Source organism: Mytilus californianus, unplaced genomic scaffold (genome assembly GCF_021869535.1).
Source record: "Mytilus californianus isolate M0D057914Y unplaced genomic scaffold, xbMytCali1.0.p SCAF_7, whole genome shotgun sequence".
NCBI classification, from domain to species: Eukaryota; Metazoa; Mollusca; class Bivalvia; order Mytilida; family Mytilidae; genus Mytilus; species Mytilus californianus.
Window position 1 is genome coordinate 106604586 of NW_026262723.1, and position 21601 is coordinate 106626186.

Consider the following 21601-nt stretch of genomic DNA (forward strand, 5'->3'; position numbering starts at 1 on the left):
AATTCATTGATCTTAACCATGCTAACCTTGCGGCTATCAACTTATAATATACGATTGCCTATTATGTGTATATATAAAGGTACAAGCCCTGTGTGTCCGTTGTACCGATGTATATCATATGTTCATTTATATATATAAAATAGACAATTTAATTGTAACCCATTGGTAGCCGAGAGGTTTCTTCGATATGTTGATGTCAATCACACATAACAGATTTCAAGGACGGGTTTGATTCCCAGTGAAGGCATATAAAAAATACAAAAATTAAAGGCAAGTTTTTAAATTAATTCCATTAGTGAACAGAAATCAGTAAATTAGCCAATTCAAACTTAATGAAAAAAGGCACACAAAGGAAACAACTGAATGTAATTTGGTGAGTCCATTTCAGCGACAGATTTAGGAAGCGTTGATTCTAGAAAAAGAATCCACGGTAAATGAATAGGTTGACGTCACAACAATGGTTTAAGTGTTAGAAAGGCCAGGGTATTTCTTAGTAGTATATTATTCATTTTTCCACTATCATCTCCATGTTATATATTTTTTTTTTTAACATTTCAAGCTTTATTTTAAAAATTATTTCAACAATTAATTAAGTACCAAACTTTGAACCGAATAATGAATTTCCACGTTCAGCTGAGACCTAACAAATATGTCAACAGACTTAGAGTACAACGATTACATGTATTTATCCCATGAACTCACCATGTGCTGCCATCATTTCTTCCACAGTTGCCCATTCTTCTGTCTTTTTAAATTGATGAGCAAGTTTCTCATCATTACTTTGCACTGCATCCAGTAATATGCATATTTTTTCCTGAAAGAAAATTAATCACAAATAAATATTTCTTTTTAGAAATATATCTTTTAAGAAGTAAAATATGTTTTTGCACTAAACAGATATGTCAGTAGATCTACATGTTTTAAGTAGAAAGTCATAATTTCAGTATAAATATATGTTGCTCGTCTTTTTTTTTGGCAATGGTGTTGTCTTTTTCTTAAACTTATAGTTTCTGGCCCCTTGGTATCTTCCTATTATTCTGATTGGCCCCTTGGTATCTTCCTATCATTCTGATTGGCCCCTTGGTATCTTCCTATTATTCTGATTGACCCCTTGGTATCTTCCTATTATTCTGATTGGCCCCTTGGTATCTTCCTATTATTCTGATTGACCCCTTGGTATCTTCCTATTATTCTGATTGGCCCCTTGGTATCTTCCTATTATTCTGATTGGCCCCTTGGTATCTTCCTATCATTCTGATTGGCCCCTTGGTATCTTTCTATTATTCTGATTGGCCCCTTGGTATCTTCCTATTACATTTTGGGGGCTGTTGTATGATTGAATGCAATCCTTAATATATTTATTTTCCCTCGAGAGCAGTACTTTGTCATTCATTTCTTTCAAAAGGGAAACAACTTTTTATGTCTTCAAAAGATCAATCTTACAAGACTTTATGTTCATTACATTGCATTTTAAGGAATTGTTAAAAATCTCGTTCAAGAAACACAACATCAAAATATGTGCAAAAATTCTTATTTTGATAAAACAAGAATATGCATCCAAAGGACGCCATGCTGGGTTCACTCTATCACACTTCTACGTTCATTGAACAAAAAGTCTGGATTAAAACCCTTATCTGACACGTATAAGGCAGTAATTCCAAACTAGGAAATGCGTAGCCTGACTACTGGGGTATGTGATAAAACTTTTTTGTTAGTTTGAGTTGATTATACAAAATATATATGCATCCTTTCAATCTGCCTGACATTAATGATTCTATAACACATATGTTCACTGTGTGTATCACATTCTGATAAATCATTTATAACTTTACCTTCAATGGTAATAGATCTGATGTGCTGAGATAAATCATTTATAACTTTACCTTCAATGGTAATAGATCTGATGTGCTGAGATAAATCATTTATAACTCTACCTTCAATGGTAATAGATCTGATGTGCTGAGATAAATCATTTATAACTTTACCTTCAATGGTAATAGATCTGATGTGCTGAGATAAATCATTTATAACTTTACCTTCAATGGTAATAGATCTGATGTGCTGAGATAAATCATTTATAACTTTATCTTCAATGGTAATAGATCTGATGTGCTGAGATAAATCATTTATAACTTTACCTTCAATGGTAATAGATCTGATGTGCTGAGATAAATCATTTATAACTTTACCTTTAATGGTAATAGATCTGATGTGCTGAGATAAATCAGTAAATGAAAGTTTGCCATAGCTTCTAAAAATCGGTTTGGTGGAAACTGTTGTAAATAGCTTGTCAATGCATTGAAATCCTGAAAAGTAACAATATTAAGTTAAAACAAAAGAAGAAGAAAAAGCTGCATTTAATTTGGATGCATACAAGATCATGCTAAATTTCTATATGTGATAGTCTTGTTGAATATAGTTATATTCACTTCAGAAAAAAATTTGATCCTGCAATTTCTTTATGTAAATAAAATATATTCATATTTACCATTTGTTACTGACCTGTAAAATTTGTTCTCTAAAGGGAAGGGAGTGATTTCTGTTTGTTTATTACCTGTATTCTTAATTTCAGTTTGCTACTTAACTGAAGTGATCCTAATACAGTTCTCTGAGGAAGTGTGTGTCGTCTGTATATAAATTACCTGTATTTAGTCTCTTTTTGCTACTTACATGTGGTTGTCCTAAAACATGTCTGTTCTCTACCGGGAAGGATGTGACTTCTGTATGCAGATGAGATCTAAATGTATACTGAGGTTCGACAGGGAATGCTGCTGGCATATCAAGTAAGAGATACTCCACAGGAAGAGGACGTGCAAGTTGTGTAACCTCATTTCCATAATTATCCTTCACCTGTTATAACAGTAACCATAGTAACATATACACAACAAATATAGAATTAAAGTTAACAGACTCACTAATTATACCACTGCTTACTGTTGTTGACTTATTGTGACTTATTTATTTTAAATCCATATATATGGGTCATTTCTAATTTGGTAGAATATTGAAGGTAATGAATATGTGTCACACTGTATGGCATAGCCAGATGAATATTATTGTCATTTATTAGGAAGCTAAGACGTGTAGTTACTGAGAAAAAAATTAACCCAAAAATGTTTTAAAGACGGATGTTCATATAGCTATTCAGGTGGTTAGGTCTTGCATATCTTTGGCTTTCAAAAGTTTGGGTTTGCATATGCTCAAGACAGTCTGACTTGGTAAAATTATTCATCTTTATCCTTACAGATATATAGTACAGTAAGAACTTGAATATCTCCTAGAAACTTTGAAAATTGTAAGCTGTTGATTCCCAAATTCTGGAAATGAAACTTTCTACTTAAAGGCTAATTACTTCATAATTAACAAATAAACATAGGCTTTAGTTTTATAATGAATTACTATATCAATTTTATAACAATCATTACCTTATAAAAGACATCAGGAACATACTGTGTTTCACTCGATTCCTTTACATAACCAAGTTCTGAAGCATCTATTGTTGGTATAAAACAATCATCCCTTACCAAAGCCATACACTGATCTGATACCTGGTATCCTTCAAAGTGAATCTGGTTTGTATCATCACCTATAATCAATGCTCAATCATTATAAGAAAGTATTATTAGACTGCAAGTAATTTATTTCATGATCTAAATCATTAAATTCAAAAGCATGGTTGAACTCTGTTGGAGAAGGGGTATAAGAAAGGGTATATACAGGAATTATTAAAGAAGAAACACAGTAAGGATAATACTGAATATGGTCAAATTATCCTGAGTACAAATCAAAGAGCTGATTGCTCTGAGGTGGAAGAAGATGCATAAAAGGTAACTTTTATTACAATAAAAGCAGCCCCCACCAACCCAGCCTGCTTTGTCCCAGTGTTGCTTTTGACAGATTTTTTTCTTCCAATAATAAAAATACTCATAACTCAACCAAAACTCACTTTACTTAACATAAAATCTGCAAATACTGTTGATTCAAATTAAATTTTCTATAACTAAATTCCATACATTCGTCTCAACATGGTCAACTTGATGCAACGCAATTTCGCCAAGCAATTATAACAGTAATTGATTTGATTTCACTTGAAAGTTTTCTGTCAAAGGCAGATAGTTAACTTTAAAAAAAACTGGCCACCAAGATTTTAGTCAACTTTGCTTAAACTAGGGTTTTTCATTATAAACATATATTGAAAAATTCTAAATATATCCAATGCAGATATGTGTCAGGCCAAGGATTGACTGGTCATGTCAGGTGATGACCTTGCAATGTTATAGCGATAATTTAGAGTCAAACGCACATGTGAATCTGCTGGTGTATTACACATCAAACAATGCACCGTCAGTTGACAGAATCACGACTGCGCTTGACACTTTAGCATTTCAAACCCGTTCATTTAAAGTGCTTGACCTATATATATCATATTTGTTTTTCGTCTAATATTTTTACACAAAAGTATGAGGGTAGGAATGGCATTTTCCGTCAGGAGTCACACAGCCCTTTTCTGAAATTTTTCATGAAAATAAAACTATTGACAGCAACGAATTACTGGTTTTGTACTCGAGCCTCGATAATGTGTGAACCTTAATAACGAATAACGGTAATGAGCTGGACTATTCAGTTGTTAAATCCAGTTTTTTATCACTTCTAAAACTTTGAAACGTATTAAGGCAATAAAAGGCAATCATTGGGGACATTCCGACAATGACCGACATGAAAACAAGGTACTTTAGAAATCCAGGAATCCGTCAACAGACATTAGTTTGTACATTGATATTTCTGTCAACAGACGGTGCATCGTTTGATGTGTAAAACACCAGCAGATTCACATGTGCGCTTGACTCTTTATTCTCGCAATAACATACTTAAATATTCTAACTTTCGTTTTAAAAAAACATGTTGTCTTAAACTGGAATATGATTTAATTGATTGCATTAAAGATCTGAATGCAGACGGAACAACTAAATCCGTGTATTTTTTCAAGCATCATTGAATTGAAGTCGTACTCTCCACGTATATACTTGACTTTAACTCAAGATGGATTGTATGAATATATGACAATTCTGTTTATCATTATTTTGAAACTTTCAGATGCACAATTATATTTCCCATTTGTGCACATGCGCAGATACGTAACCAACGTGGTTCTGAATTTCGAGAATTTATACCATATAAATATCCGAATAAGTTAATTAAACTTTAATACCCATAATATTATTATTGCAAAGACGTATAAAACGTCCTTGATAAAAGCAGTCAATATAATACTTCCACGATAAAAGTAAGGAGAAGGAACCCAGGGTGAATGTACTCTATGGGGACGAACTCAGGGCGAACGGACCAAGGGCGAACATGTAATCAGGGCGAAACGACCCGATACCAAATTCACGCATGCATACTACAAACTCTACTTTAAAGACATCCGGTTTATACAAGTAAATAAAAAACGTTCATGTAAGATGAGATGAAATCTAATAATTTACATAAATAAAAGGGTTGATATTAATACATTAAAACATGAGAAATTATAACACTAACGATAGTGATCGTTTTTCAAGCCTAACTAATAAATTAAATGATGCAGATTAGATCATGTGTAAACATCGGTGTCAAGATGTGGCACAGAAGTTGTTATGAAATTGTAAAGCACAGAAAGGGATACGGCATACGTCCTTGTGACAGTTCAATGATTTTACAGCCGGCAGTAAAGGCTTTCAGAAGACTTGAAGTCTTCTTCCACCAAAAATTGGATGAAGAAAAAAATAATTTCAGAACGTATTCTAAGTGTTTATGTCCATCAAATAAGAGTGAAAGAATCAATATTGTCAATAAAGCTACTGCATTCAAAAACAATTCATACAGTTATATTTGCTCTAAAATATGTCTTATGAAAGATCCCAACATGTTGTGAATATGTCAACTTTCTTACCTGTGACAACAACTGTGACAAACTTTGAACCAAAATGTCCCTCAGGAGAGAGTTTACATGGATTGGGATGTTTGTTCTGAAAGTGAGCTGCCTGGATACATTCTTCAGCACTCAGAAAATGTGAATTCTACAAATAATTACATTTCATGAGAGAACAATATAGACCTTATTCTTAAAACATAATCTTTAGCTAAACTGATTTGTAAATCGGTAAATATTTTATGTTCTTAAAGCATAATCTTTAGCTAAACTGATTTGTAAATCTGTAAATATTTTATGTTCTTAAAGCATAATCTTTAGCTAAATAGATTTGTAAATCTGTAAATATTTTATGTTCTTAAAGCATAATCTTTAGCTAAACTGATTTGTAAATCTGTAAATATTTTATGTTCTTAAAGCATAATCTTTAGCTAAATAGATTTGTAAATCTGTAAATATTTTATGTTCTTAAAGCATAATCTTTAGCTAAACTGATTTGTAAATCTGTAAATATTTTATGTTCTTAAAGCATAATCTTTAGTTAAATAGATTTGTAAATCTGTAAATATTTGATGTGAACAGCTCCATTATTTGACTTCTCCACCTAGTTATCTATACACATATAATACTTCTATATAAGACTTCTCCACCTAGTTATCTATACACATATAATACTTCTATATAAGACTTCTCCACCTAGTTATCTATACACATATAATACTTCTATATAAGACTTCTCCACCTAGTTATCTATACACATATAATACTTCTATATAAGACCTTTTAACATGCATGTCTCCATGATTTCAGCCCCAAAAAAGAAATTAAATTGAGTTTTTTTTTTGCTACCAAAATTCCCCCAAATGACTGGGAAGTTATTCCTTAGTAAACAGTGACTGTTTGGATGCTAAGCAATAACTTGTAAATATTGAAATAAAAAAAAAAAAATTGTTAAAAAGAAATAGGTTAATTGCTTAAAGGAAACAACTAGTAATAAATGGGGAATGTGTTCATGGGACACAGATGATGCCCCCGCTTGCATATAACATTATAAAGGGACATAACTCAAGAACCGTAGAAGTGAGGCTACCCAAATTTGTACTTGATAAGAGTTTTGTGGTAATAAGCATTGTGTATAAGTTTTATACCATTTGGTTGAGGCAAACTTAAGAGAACAGAAACGAAAAATTCAGCAATTTTTCCTTTTGTAAAGGGGCATAACTCTAGAACGGTAAAAGTGACGCTGCCAAAATTCAAACTTGATCTGTTTTTTGTGGTAATAAGCATTGTGTATAAGTTTCATAACATTTGGTAGAGGCAAACTAAAGTGAGAGAACAGAAACCAACTTTGGGACGTACCGACGTACGTACGTACGTACGTACGTACGTACGGACAAGGGTAAAACTTAATTTGTCCACCTTAAACAGATAAAAGGGTTCATCAAAATATTTTAGCCATTTACAAAATTGAAAAGATACAAAAATCCCTGTAACTATCTCAAAGGAGTAAGGCCTGTTTATTTACCATACACTTTTATTTTCCCAAACATAACTATGTTTGAGTTGTTCATATTAAAATAAAATCAGATGAAAAGTTACCATGGCAACAAGCCATGATTAAATTAGTTTAAATGTAAAGTTTCTTGTGTTCCTTGGTCTATATAAACCACTGAGTCTATTTTTTGGTTGAATAAGTATGGGCAAACCCAAATAACAAATTAATGTTGGGAGTATGGAAATAGCTATAAAATAAAGATAAACATATTCTTTTCTTGTCAAGAAATATTATTCACACAATTGATGGGAACATCCATGTCACTGGATGAATAAAACAGATAACAAAATTGCAATCTTCAACATCTGTCCAATATTTCCTGCAGTTTTAAAAAGATGATAGTGCAGTTAAATTTACAAATGTGCAGTATAAACTCAGTAATTTCCTTACAATATTTCCCCTGAAATGTTTGACAGTTCCTTTGGATAAATCATCAGCTATCAGATCTGTAAATATCCATCCAACAGGTCGTATTCTCAGCCTCTCTGCCACTTTATTAACCTCATGTTCTAATACATCCTCTAACAACTCTATATGACCTTTTGTATTGATCTGAAATAATACATGTGAACCACACCAATTAATATGTATTTCAACTGTCTAACAACTCTATATGACCTTTTGTATTGATCTGAATTAATACACATGAATCACACTAATTAATATGTATTTCAACTGTCTAACAACTCTATATGACCTTTTGTATTGATCTGAATTAATACACCAGAATCACACTAACTAATGTGTATTTCAACCCTCAAACAACTCTATATGACCTTTTCTATTGATCTGAAATACATGTGAATCACACTAAGTTTATATGTATTTCAACCCTTTAACAACTCTAAAGACCTTTTGTATTGATCTGAAATAGTACATGTGAATCACACTAATTAATATGTATTACAAAAATTCAATACAACCTTTGGTATTAATCTGCAATGATAAATGTAAATCATATTTCTGAGAATTCTATAACCCAAACCTGTGAACTGATCAGACATTTACGGGTCACACCCAGCAATTTAAAAGCTCAATGGATATTTTTCTATTTTTATACTTATGTTGTTTATCCAATAACCCAGATTTAGCATCAGACCCGTTTTTACCATATTTCAATAAGACTTTAATGTCTAAAATGCTAGATTTTCTTCTGAAATGCTGTCAAATATGAAATTTTTTAGCAGACAGGGAGTTTAATATTTGCTCTAAATTGAATATCTAACACCTATTAAAGCAATCTTTTGTAACTCCATTGATTTAAAGGTAACAATAAAGCTAATTTTCTTGTTAATTATACCTTAGAAAGGTGTAAGAAAGCCATCTCAGTTTGACAATATATTACAATATTTCTCTCTTTTCATGTTATCTACTTAAAAGTATAATTATATTCACTAACAGATGTACTGTTATGTTTTGTGATCATGCCCTCAATGGTCCCTTAACTGGTTTAATAAATGAATAGCAAGATTGATCTAATGATTCATCAAAAGTTTAATACCTCTATGTCCTTCAAACTTGAAAGAAATGGATTATTATAAAAAAATGTATAAATATTAAAAGTAAGAATATAAAATATATTCAATTAATGATGAATAAGAAACTGAAAATACCTGAGGAGGTTCGTAAATAGCTGACACAGTAGCCTTAATTCCTAATGGTGTGTCTTTATGCGGTTCATATCTACCATACATAATACCAACTCTTTGATTGCCAGTACTTCTCCAGAAGTTGAGGAAAGTGTCAACAATGGATGGATTCTCAAACATTATGTAATCAACATGGCGAAATTTCTGAAATCAAAATGTAAGACAATTTTTTTTAATCAATAATAACAGAATAGTTATTCCTAAAAAATCAACTAAAAGTACCAAAAGTCATTCTAAATACAACAATTCATAAAGAATGTTATATCTGTCTTTATTAGATATTCAATTTTCCTTCAGAAACAAAAATGCATAGGACAAATGCAAGTTAGACAAACTAGCACCAGACTATATTTGTCTTAAGTATGTTCAAACTTACCTGTCTATTGAGTGTCACTGCATTTGGTTGACATTTAGTACAAATCCCACCTGGCCATGGTGGATGCTCAGTACATCCTGGTTTGATTTTACAACTCAGATTCTCTAAATATGCAAATTTCCCTCTGAAAAAATAAATGTACCTTATAGAGCGAGGTATAATTAACTATATATAATGAGAAATTTTACAAAACTTGTTATCATATTTCTTTTTTCTATTGAGTTTATGTGTCCTTTGTGGATGATGCATGCATACCCTAACCTTTTCTACACACCCAGTCTTGCTCTGTTTGGAGTTGATGCAATTTTTCCTATATTTTTTTATTTTGGTAGATTTTTTCCACATGGACTTATCACATCCTAATTTTACGGTGATGTTGTTTACAAAGCTCATAAATATAGATACGAGCCATGTAAACTAATTGATCCTTTGAATACACTTATTCTTAAATGTTATCAATTTAGCAGTCGTGTAATCTTTAAATATTGCTTTTATTGATACTAACATTGATTTTGTAAATGTTGTATTTGAAAAATAAAACATAACTAAATATATATGGCTATATATTTACAGTTATGGGAACTCATTATCCTACATCCTGTCAATACTGTTTACTTATATTTTGGCATTGCACAAGGTCATGTGTATCTAAGACTGTTTATGACTAAATCTGTTGGATGTGTAATGATTGATACCTTTGTCTGGAAGAACATGATTTATCTATTAGTTGTAATTGGCTTTGAACTAGCTTTCAGTAACTGTGAGTACTCTTGTTTCGGTGCTTGATGTCTACTGTTTTTATGTTAGATGCTTATATGCCTCATACCAATCTTTTGAGTTAAGCCAAATGCTACTGATTTTTATAATTTGTTCTTATGTTGTACTGTTAAACCACTGTCCCAGGTTAGGGGAGGGTTGAGCGCTTACAAACATGTTTAACCCCGCCACATTCTTTATGTGTCTGTCCTAAGTCCGGAGCCTGTAGTTCAGTGGTTGTCATTGGTTCATGTTCATTATATTTGTTTTTACGTAAATTGTTTTGTTATAAATTAGGTAGTTAGTTTTCTTGTTTGAATTGTTTCATATTTTTCATGTCTGGGCCTTTTAAAGCCGACTATATGGTAAGGCTTTTTCTCATTGTTGAAGGCTGTAGGGTTGCCTATAATTGTTAACATCTACTTCATTTAAACTCTGGTGGATAGTTGTCTCATTGGCAATCATACCACATCACATTTCTTTTTAAATTATCTTCATGATTTTTGAACATTGATCAACTACTGTTGTCTCTTGCTAAAAATGTGTGACCTTTAAACTATATTTTTATTTACTGTTTAAGGATCAATAAACAGTAAATATGTTCACCATGATTCCAAATTTTGATAGTACGACAAAGCCTCCAAATAAATCAATAGAGTTATCAATAGTCTACCCCTATCGTCTATTTTTAATAAAAGTGATAAAAATAAAAAGCATGCAGATACATAAAATAGACTATTTATAACATCTGTCCAAAGAATCAGTTTAAGTTCTGTAAAGACAATTTAATTCAAGTCAAGTTTACTAAAGACTAGATATCATTAAATTAATTCTGAAAAATCCCAATTTTCTGTACCATCCATCCAATCAACATATAATCCAAGGTCTGTCTCATTTGTGCCGGGGCATTCCAAGAAGATGTAAACATACAATAATGTGAATAGCACATTAAACTAAGGATAGTTACTCTAGCTGATCTAATAATTTTCTATTTGAATAATTCATTCTTCAAACCTTGAAACATGTCAATGAATTATTAATGAATCCTAATGAGAGTTTGTAAAACTAAAAACATACTTATCCACCCCACTAGTCAGTTTTCTGATGTAGGAATGAAATGCTAAGAATTTTATTGGTGGATCACAGCTATTCAGGAACTCTTCGTCATATGGCTGAAATAATTATTAGTTTCATGATCAATATTCACTACATCATAACTGTTTGTGTTCACAATAAGGTTTATCAGTACAATATTTTAAAGTATTTTTCAAAGAGTGAATGTAAATAATATTTGCCTGCAACACTCTAAACCAATGCTCAACTTTGAAATTAAATGCAATGTATACTTAAAGACCTTATATCATTGTTTGGTACTTTTATCCAAATTATATCATTAATGGGATTATAAATATATTGGAAACTTTCAATTTAACAATCCATATTCTATATCTTATAAGCACTTATGAAAAATAAATGTGGATAGTGTCCACATGTGGACACAGATGATGCCCCCGCTTGCATATCATATAGTTATAAAGGGACATAACTGAAGAACGGTAAAAGTGACGCTACCCAAATTTGAACTTGAATAAGTTTTATAACATTTGGTTGAGACAAACTAAAGTTAGAGAACGGAAACGAAAAATTCAGCAATTTTTATGTTTATAAAGGGACATAACTCAAGAATGGTAAAAGTGTCGCAACCAAATTTCGTACTTAATCTGTATTATGTAGTAATAAGCATTGTGTATAAGTTTCATAACATTTGGTTGAGGCAAACTCAATTTTGGGACGTATGTACGTACAGACGGACAAGGGTAAAACTTAATGCCCCCAACCTCTATGGCGGGGGCATAAAAATATGTCAAGTACTAAGGAACCCCTGAAAATAGGTCCCTTTGTAAACTGGAATTTATCAAATATGAAACAATCATGTTTGATCTTGATTACTTCAAACAACTGTTTATGTTTCAAAACCTTCCAAAACCTATTATATATCTATTGGTGCACTCCAATCTCCCCCCTTTTATTTGGTGTAAGAAAAATAAAGGATAATTTTTCATTTAACATTACCTCTAATGGTACACAGTGAAGACATTTTCCATGAGGCCCATGTCTGCATCTGAAAGAAAAAACAAACATTTTAAAGTAACAATAGACTACACGTAATACCATTGACTTGACATAAGTGGTTCCCTTTAAACAGGTGGCAATAAGCATTGTGTATAAGATTCATAACATTTGGTTGAGGCAAACTTTAGAGAACGGAAACGAAAAATTCAGCAATTTTTCCATTTGTAAAGAGGCATAACTCTAGAAAGGTAAAAGTGACGCCACCCAAATTAAAAATTGATCTGTGTTTTGTGGTAATAAGCATTGTGTATAAGTTTCATTAACATTTGGTTGAGGCAAACTAAAGTTAGAGAACGGAAACCAATTTCGGGACGTACAGACGGACAAGGGCTAAAACGTAATGCCCCCTCCCCTACGACGGGGGCAAAAAAATATAATGTACACTTGAAAACAATTCTTCAGATAATATATTACATAATTAATATAAACATAAAGAAGATTATAGAAAGTTATTGAATTCTGAAATTGAGGTACATGTTGTATATGTAATGAGGAAACTGACATGCATATCATTTTGACATTTATAACGAAGAAAACAAATTCAAACTATAATAAATGCAAGAACATGTATATACAAAATATTGATCATTTGCACTCTCAAGCTTTGTAGAATGTATAGATATGCCTCTGCTGGATAAGCATATTTGTCATGTCTTCGTTGAAATTTGTAATAAACAAGACAAAAATGATCACAGCAATACTTACAACTGTTCATTTCTTTTCCTGTATATTTTCCCATCTTCTTTGTCTAATATTTGGTCAACTTCATCTTCCACAACCCCCTGTGCAGCACTCCCTGGAGAAGGTGCCATATTGTCTGCCTGTACAAGGTTTGATCCAAGGTCTTTACCATCAGTTGGTAATAAATACAACATGTCACCATGCCTGGAATAAAGGCAAATATATCTGTATTCTAAATATGAAATTAAATGCATACATTAATTAAGCTTATTTTTGTCTATATTCATAGGAAGTAGAAAAGCCCTGATTAACTACAAAACAATGGGCATGTTTAAAGTACTTATTATTATTAGCCAGAAAAAAAATCAAGTATTTAATAGGGGTAGATACAGTTTTAAATTGTAAAGTCATTTCTTTTAATTTGAGACATGTTGTAGTGCAAGAAATATCCCAAGATTCAAGCTATATAAAACCAACCTAGTTTTATAAGAATCAAATAGTCAAGCATTATAGGACCAAACTAATTTATATGAATCAATTATTCAAGCTCTGTAAAGCAAAATTTTTTGATGAATAAAGTATTCAAGCTCTACAAAACCTATCTAATATCATGTGAATCATGAATTTTTTTTAAAAGTTCTATAAAACCAATCTATTTTTTTATGAATAAGTATTCCAATCTGTTTGAAGTTCCCTAATTCATAATTTAATCAATTCAAGATCTATACATGATTACATGTATTCCAAAAGATGGTAAACCAAAACAATTTCTTAAGAATTGGAGACCTATTACTCTTCTAAATTCTACATATAAATTGGCATCAAGCTGTATAGCAGAGAGAATAAAATCTGTTTTGTCAAAATTAATAAGTTCTGATCAAACTGGTTTTGTTTCAGGTAGATATATAGGTGAAAACTGTCGATTAATATATGATATTCTACATTTTACTGAAGAAAATAATATCCCAGGAATTCTCTTGCTGATTGATTTTGAGAAGGCATTCGATTCCATTTCTTGGTCCTTTCTTTATGATACATTAAGATATTTTAATTTTGGTGAATCAGTTATATCCTGGGTTAAAACCTTCTATAACAATATAACAGCTGCAGTGACACAAAACTGTTTTCTGTCAGAATTCTTCACTGTAGAGAGAGGCTGTAGACAGGGAGATCCTTTATCTCCTTATGTTTTCTTGCTATGTGCAGAAATATTAGGCATTTTGGTAAGAAATAGTAAGGAGATAAAGGGTATTACTATAGATGATACAGAATTTGTACTTTCTCAATATGCAGATGATACATCATTGATATTAGATGGCTCGCCAGAATCGCTCGATGCATCTCTTCGTGTTCTCCAATTGTATGCTGAAATCTCGGGACTTAAGATTAATATAGAAAAAACAAGTGTTATTTGAATAGGTAGCAAAAAACATAGCCAGGATCAAATTTGTGTAAAGTGGGGATTGAAATGGGGCTCCAGTACATTTAAGCTCCTTGGAATTACTTTTTCAGTCGACCTAGATAGAATGATTAACTTAAATTATAGGCCAGTTTTAGATAATATAGACAACACTTTGAAAAAATGGTCAAAACAGTATCTCACCCCCTTTGGAGAGATTACCATTTTAAAAACTTTGGTCATATCTAAATTAAATCATCTGTTTCTATCTATCCCTAGTCCAGATGAGAACATGTTATGTAATTTAACAAATAAAATGTATGCTTTTATCTGGGATAATAAACCTGATAAGGTCAAGCGAGATCTTTTATGTCAAGATTATTATATGGGTGGTTTAAAAATGCTAAATTTAAAAGCATTTATACAGGGACTGAAACTTACATGGGTAAGACGGCTGTATAATTCGAATTCAAAGTGGGTGAGATTAGTCTCTATTGTGGAGCAAATAAATTTTAGTGAACTAAGTTATATTGGGCCTATTAAAAGGTCATCAAATAAATTTTGGCAAGAGGTTTTTGATGCATGGAAAACCCTTAATCAAATTAGAAAACCAAGATGTATTGATGAAATTCTATCTTATTCTTTATGGAAGGTAAAAAACTTTAAAATTGGTGGTTCAAGAGTCTACTATAAAAACTGGGCAAACGCTGGAATTTGGACAGTGCATGACTTGTTAGATTATCAGGGCAAAGTTATGTCATTTCAAAATTTCCAACAATTATATCAATTTAGGCCAAATATTTTACATTATTATGGAATAGCACACTCGCTTAATGAGTGGTTAAACACGATCAATATTGAAGTAAAGGAGAAAAAAATTCAAGCAATACTACCTTTTAACATAAGTATCTTCTTTGAATCAAAAAAAGGTTCAAAGGACATGTACAAAGTATTGAATGAGAAATATATATTACTTTTGCGGCAAAAGAAAAATGGGAGAACCATCTTAATATGACTGGCATTAACTGGAAAAATATACACACTTCGTGTACAAAATATACTAGAAGCACTAAGCTTTGCTGGTTCCAATATAGAATTATACATAGAATTTTAGGAACTAATTCACTACTTTACAAGATGAAAATAAATAGTAGCAACATATGTACATTTTGCAAAGAAGGACAAGAGACCATAGAACATTTATTTTGGAGTTGTCCGATGGTCACCACCCTCTGGCATGCACTAAATATCTGGATTTTTGAAATGACAAATATTGAACTGCCTTTGAATATAATGATTATTCTATTTGGTATCTACGAAAATGTTAAATTGAATTTTGTTAAAAATAAGATTATTCTGCTTTCAAAATACTATATTTACCGAACAAAATTACAAGAAGTTTTGCCAAATTTAAATGCTTTAAAAAACTATTTAAAGGAACACTTGAACTTAGAAAAATACATTTCAATTAAAAACCTCTCTGTAGATGAATATAACAAATACTGGAGTCCCTGGGCCCCTATTATAGAATAAATAATAAATGTTGAATTTTGATTGAAACACCACTAACAAATATTGCAAGAACAAATAAGATTTCAATGTTATAAGAAAATTATTTATTTTCAACCTATTGTTGCGCCATCATATATTCAATTGTTGTTTAATTATTTAATACTTCCTTTGTGTAAATATGCCATTCTGTATACCTTTTGTTCATACATGTTGTGCTAGTCTATTTGTTACAATAAAGAAAATTCATTATAAAAAAAAAAAATTCAAGATCTATATACTATTAAGTACATTAATTTTTTTTTTGAATCAAGTATTCAAATGCTATAAAACCTACTTAATTTTATATGAATCGATTGTTTTGGCTCTTGATGTTCTTATCCAGTCTTTTTTATCTCTATTTTTATAAATTCTCCAACCAGTATCTCCAAGCTGAAATTCATTCTGTATCTGTGGAAAAAAATGCAACATCATAAAATTGTATAAAATCTGAATAACTGACTAAACAATGTAGATTAACATACATGTGAAGTTTATACATTTGAATTTCATGTACTAAACTAAAGACATCAATCCGAAGCTTATGTAGGATTCTTAATAAAATGTTGCGCAACAGCTTCAAAGAAAAATCAAAGTGCTTGTGAGCACTGAAGAATGAAGATTGCTTTTATTTTGCAATTGTGTGAATTTAAAATAAAACATTGAATTGTATTTAGATAGACAAATTATAAATCTGAGTTGGAGTTATCTTCCTTTGTTCATGGATAAACCTATTTTTATCACAGATTCATACACCATGCATTACTTATGTAAATTTTAATAAAGAAAACTCTTCTTGATAAGTATGGTAATTTAAATACATATCATATTGTAACTTGAATATCCAAGTATAACACATCATTAATAAATTGCTTGACATTGACTGGATAGGATCAAAAGAATCACTGCACTATTTTGTTTGAACTATGAAATGTAGTGATAAACCTTGGAAGATTTAGATATCAAGTATGCAATCTTTACCCCAAAAACAATATTTTTATTTATTGAGGATAGTTTAATAAAATAAATGGAGAATGTGTCCATGGGACACAGATGATGCCCCCGCTTGCATATCATATAAAGTTATAAAGGGACATAACTGAAGAACAGTAAAAGTGACGCTACCCAAATTTAAATTTGTACAAATTTGTACTTGATCTGAGTTTTGTGGTAATAAGAATGGTGTATATGTTTCATAACATTTGGATGAGTCTAACTTAAGTAAGAGAACGGAAACGAAAAATTCAGCTATTTTTCCATTTGTAAAGGGGCATAACTCTAGAACAGTAAAAGTGACACCACCAAAATTCAAACTTGATCTGTATTTTGTGGTAATAAGCATTGTGTATAAGTTTTATAACATTTGGTTGAGGCAAACTAAAGTAACAGAATGGAAACGAAAAATTCAGCAATTTTTCCATTTGTAAAGGGGCATAACTCTAGAACATTTAAAGTGACACCGCCAAAATTCAAACTTGATCTGTGTTTTGTGGTAATAAGCATTGTGTATAAGTTTCCTAACATTTGGTTGAGGCAAACTAAAGTTAGAGAACGGAAACCAACTTTGGGACGTCAGGACGGACAAGAGTAAAACTTAATGCCACCTCTGCTACAGCGCAATAAAATCTCATGGTCAAATAAAACTTCAAACTCATGAACTGAATCAAAGCACGAAAGTGCTGGAAAAGGCATTTGCTGTATACTAAGAAATATGCATGTATGAAAGTGTTCCCCGTTTTAGATCAAGTACTAGATCAGTTCAGTTGTCACAAGTCACAAAATAATTTCATACTAAATATCACCAGTAAACATGGTGAAACAATTGGCAGTTAGGTTAAAACACTTTTATCTGTATTAAATATAAAATACAATGATCTACTGACACTTGATAATCAAAAGAAATGAGGCATCGTAAATCAGATTTTATTCATCATTCCTAATCATATTGAAATTTCCAGTATTCATTTATTGTCTTTGACTCTCACAGCATGGTCAAATCCTGAGGAATTGCATGTTTGTGTCATCAAAATCATTTCAATCTTAATATGTTGCATTTCACAAATCAATATTGCCATAAATAAGTGTTGCAATACCTATTCATATATAATCAGTACACCCTTTTTCAACACAGGCATTCAGGATAGAATGTTCAGTAATTTTATCTGACCAAACTAATAAGCAGTTAAAGATTATTGTGATTGATTGACCACGAAGATTTGATTTGTAAGTCCTATATATACATAATTACCATAACTAGAGGCTCTAAATAGCCTGTGTCGCTCAACATTGGTCTATGTGCATATTCAACAAAGGACACCCTCCATCATTGTAGACAAAGTAGAATTCATGACAAAAATCTCTGTTTTGTTGATCTTCTATTGCTGATCATTGAGATTGTTTAGTTTCTCTTTATCTTCTTCAGTTTTTGCTCAGAACACAAAAGAGGGTAAACAAAATCCTCATCTAAGGGCAATCACTGCTATAAAGAGTGGCAGTCTACTAACTATATCGGCAAAATTTGACTTGTTAGTAGATCTTGCCTTGATGATCACTTTTGTGATTTAAAGTGTCTATCTATTATAATTTTTTATCATAAAAGGCAAAATGCAAAAAAATGGTAAAAATTGTCATTAAATTAAAGAATAAGGAGTCATCAGACAATTTCCTCCATATTGTCTTCATTGTAGGTCTTGTCTTGCTGATCTTTTTTGCTTATTTAAATTTCTATCTATCTATTATAACTTTAAAGATATATAATAAGGCAAAAACGCAAAAAATTGTCATCAAAGGGCAATAACTCTAATAAGGAGTCGACTGACAATTTCAACTATGTTATACTTATTACTTATTTGTAGAACTTGTCTTGCTGATCATTTTTGCAATTTAAAGTTTCTTTCTATCTATTTTAGTTTTCAACATAATAGGCAAAATTGTAAAATCGAAGTGCTTGTAAGCACTGAAGGGTAAAGAATAAAAGATAGCTTTAATTTATCAGTGGGAAGTAAAATCAAACAATGCATTGTATAAAGCATTGGTTGTAGTTGATTCAACTACAATTATGGTCAAAGGAAGATAACTCCAATTTTAAAGATTACTTAAACAATGACATCATTTATATTTTTAGAACAAATATAAGATTCCTGCACCTTGCACAAGTTACAACAAATGGAAGTTTTTAACGACCTTGACTGGCTATACAGCCCTTGCACGGTCGGTGCACAAGTTATGTAATTTTCTTGACAAGTACAACATCATTTTGTAACTTGAATATCTGAGCATATATTTCATTGATAAATTTTCTGGAACTGTTCATGGATAGGATGTTTAGAATGTTATGATCAATGCACTTTATTTTGTGTATCTCAATAGTGACAAACCTTGGAAGATTTAGATATCAAGTCAGTACCATAGGGTTTTGATTGCATTTGATGCAATCTTTACACAAAAAATGGTAAAATTTGTCATTTAAGGGCAATAACTTCTCTAAGAAGTCGTCTGACAGTTTTGAAGTATATGGACAATTGGTAGAGCTCAACATTCTGAACATTTTTGCCCATGTCAGATTTTCCCTATTTATAACGGTTTTCAAATTAATAGACAAAACTTGCATTTTACCCCTATGTTCTATTTTAAGCCATGTCGGCCATCTTGGTTGGCAGGCGTTGTCATTGGACACATTTTTTAAACTAGATACCCCAATGATGATTGTGGCCAAGTTCGGATAAATTTGGTCCAGTAGTTTCAGAGGAGAAGATTTTTGTAAAAGTTAACCAACGACGACAGACGCCAAGTGATGAGAAAAGCTTTTGGCCAGGTGAGCTAAAAAGGGGACGCCTATTGTTGAAATTTATCAACAGTCAAAAGTCAAGCTGAGATGAAACAGCCAAGATCAAAAACTTGTAAACATAGTGTAGACATTTAGAGTTTTGCAATTTTTCATAGAACTTACTATAAATGACCAACATGAAGTGGAGGAATTTCAATTGTTCTTGAAATTCTTAAGTTGAAAATAAAGACAGTATTAACTTTCTTCCCCAATAACATCCATTTATATCATTTGGGGTAAGTTTTTATGCATTAGATCTATATTTACACTCACCTTATTTAAGAAATCTGCAACAGATTCTGATGGTTTAGCTTCTACTCTCTTTGTACCATGCTCAGGAGATTGAATACGAACAACCTACAACAAAAAGTATAACTCAAGTATTACAGTTTATGTTTGCACAGAAATCAGAGGGCATGTGACCTTACATTAATTACATTAGTGTGGTAATTTAACCTTACATGATCCAGAAAGAAGAGAGGTCAAACTGGTCATAAAATCAAAGACATATTTAAAACATTTTCTCCATTTTGCAAAATAAAATGTTGAAATAATATAGTTTAATAAAATAGATCAGTTTTAGTTTAAAATATATGGTTTATATATTTAGCAAGAAACGCTATAAATTCAATAAATTTATTAAATTGCATAAAATCTTGACTGTTTGACTCATACATTACGTATTGATTCACTCATAGGATCTTTGCATCGGAAATAAACACATTTATTCTAAAACCAGTTGTTGGCATGATACAGGTTATGTTCTACTCATATATTTTATGATGGTATGATACTAAACCCCTAACGGGAGGGATTGTGCTTGATTTTCATATGATGAAGACATAATCTTTCAATCAGTTTAATTGAGGTCTGGAGCTGGCAAGTCAGTAACTGCTAGTAGTCCTTTGTTAATTTATGTATCATTGTCATTTTGCTTAGTTTCTTTTGTTACCTATTCTGACATCGGAATCGGACTTCTTTTAAACTGAGTTTTACTGTGTGTATTGCTGTGTGTTTGTTTATTCTACATTGGCTAGAGGTATAGGGGGAGGGTTGAAATCTCATAAAATATGTTTAACCCCTACGCATTTTGGGGCCTGTCCAAAGTCAGGAGCCTCTGGCCTTTGTAAGTCTTGTATGTTTTTTATTTTTAGTTCAATTATATGTTTTGGAGTTCAGTGTGACATCCATTGAACTAGTACACATTTTTGTTTAGGGGCCAGCTGAAGCCCGCCTCCGGGTGCGGGATTTTTTCGCTGTGTTGAAGACCCATAGGTGGCCTTCGGCTGTTTTCTGCTCATTGGTCGGGTTGTTGTCTCTTTGACACATTCCCCATTTCCATTCTCAATTTTATGTTGGGAAATAATATAGAGCATTACCCTTACCCCAAATTGAAAAATGTTTACACAAAGGAGTGTTTTGTGTTTATCTAAAAGCATGGGGGTGGGGGTGTCTCTGACAACATACAAATTTGGGTACAGACGTCTGGCTGAGGCTTAAAAACCACCCCCTATTCATATATTGTTGTTTGAGAAAATCACTACCCATTCATATGTTTCACAGGAAATCATAACCCATTAATATATGAGGGGGGCCTCATCCCGATTTAGCGGTTTTAAAATTAGAAAATCACGGAATCACAGAATATTTTGTGAAAAATCCTGATCCCAATAAATTTGACAATTTGAGAGCTTGATGGTTCAATGCGTATGATTTAAACGTCTCAGGTATGATTGATGTTCTTAGTCTGTCAGCCGTAACCAATCC

The 21601-nt window shown here is 31.6% G+C and overlaps 1 protein-coding gene across 1 annotated transcript in view; it reads right to left on the minus strand.

Annotated features, from left to right (window-relative positions):
- Positions 1-21601, minus strand: part of LOC127709376 (nuclear protein localization protein 4 homolog) — a 33006-nt gene that overhangs the window by 4199 nt on the left and 7206 nt on the right. Inside the window, exons 2-14 of the mRNA XM_052214876.1 lie at positions 20108-20191; positions 16307-16419; positions 13086-13265; positions 12321-12369; positions 11325-11419; positions 9492-9615; positions 9080-9259; positions 7857-8018; positions 5933-6059; positions 3426-3586; positions 2671-2850; positions 2190-2306; positions 703-814 (exon numbers count right to left, since the gene is read on the minus strand). Of these exons, the coding sequence (XP_052070836.1) occupies positions 703-814; positions 2190-2306; positions 2671-2850; positions 3426-3586; positions 5933-6059; positions 7857-8018; positions 9080-9259; positions 9492-9615; positions 11325-11419; positions 12321-12369; positions 13086-13265; positions 16307-16419; positions 20108-20191 (1684 nt within the window). The remainder of the gene's footprint in view (positions 1-702; positions 815-2189; positions 2307-2670; positions 2851-3425; positions 3587-5932; positions 6060-7856; positions 8019-9079; positions 9260-9491; positions 9616-11324; positions 11420-12320; positions 12370-13085; positions 13266-16306; positions 16420-20107; positions 20192-21601) is intronic.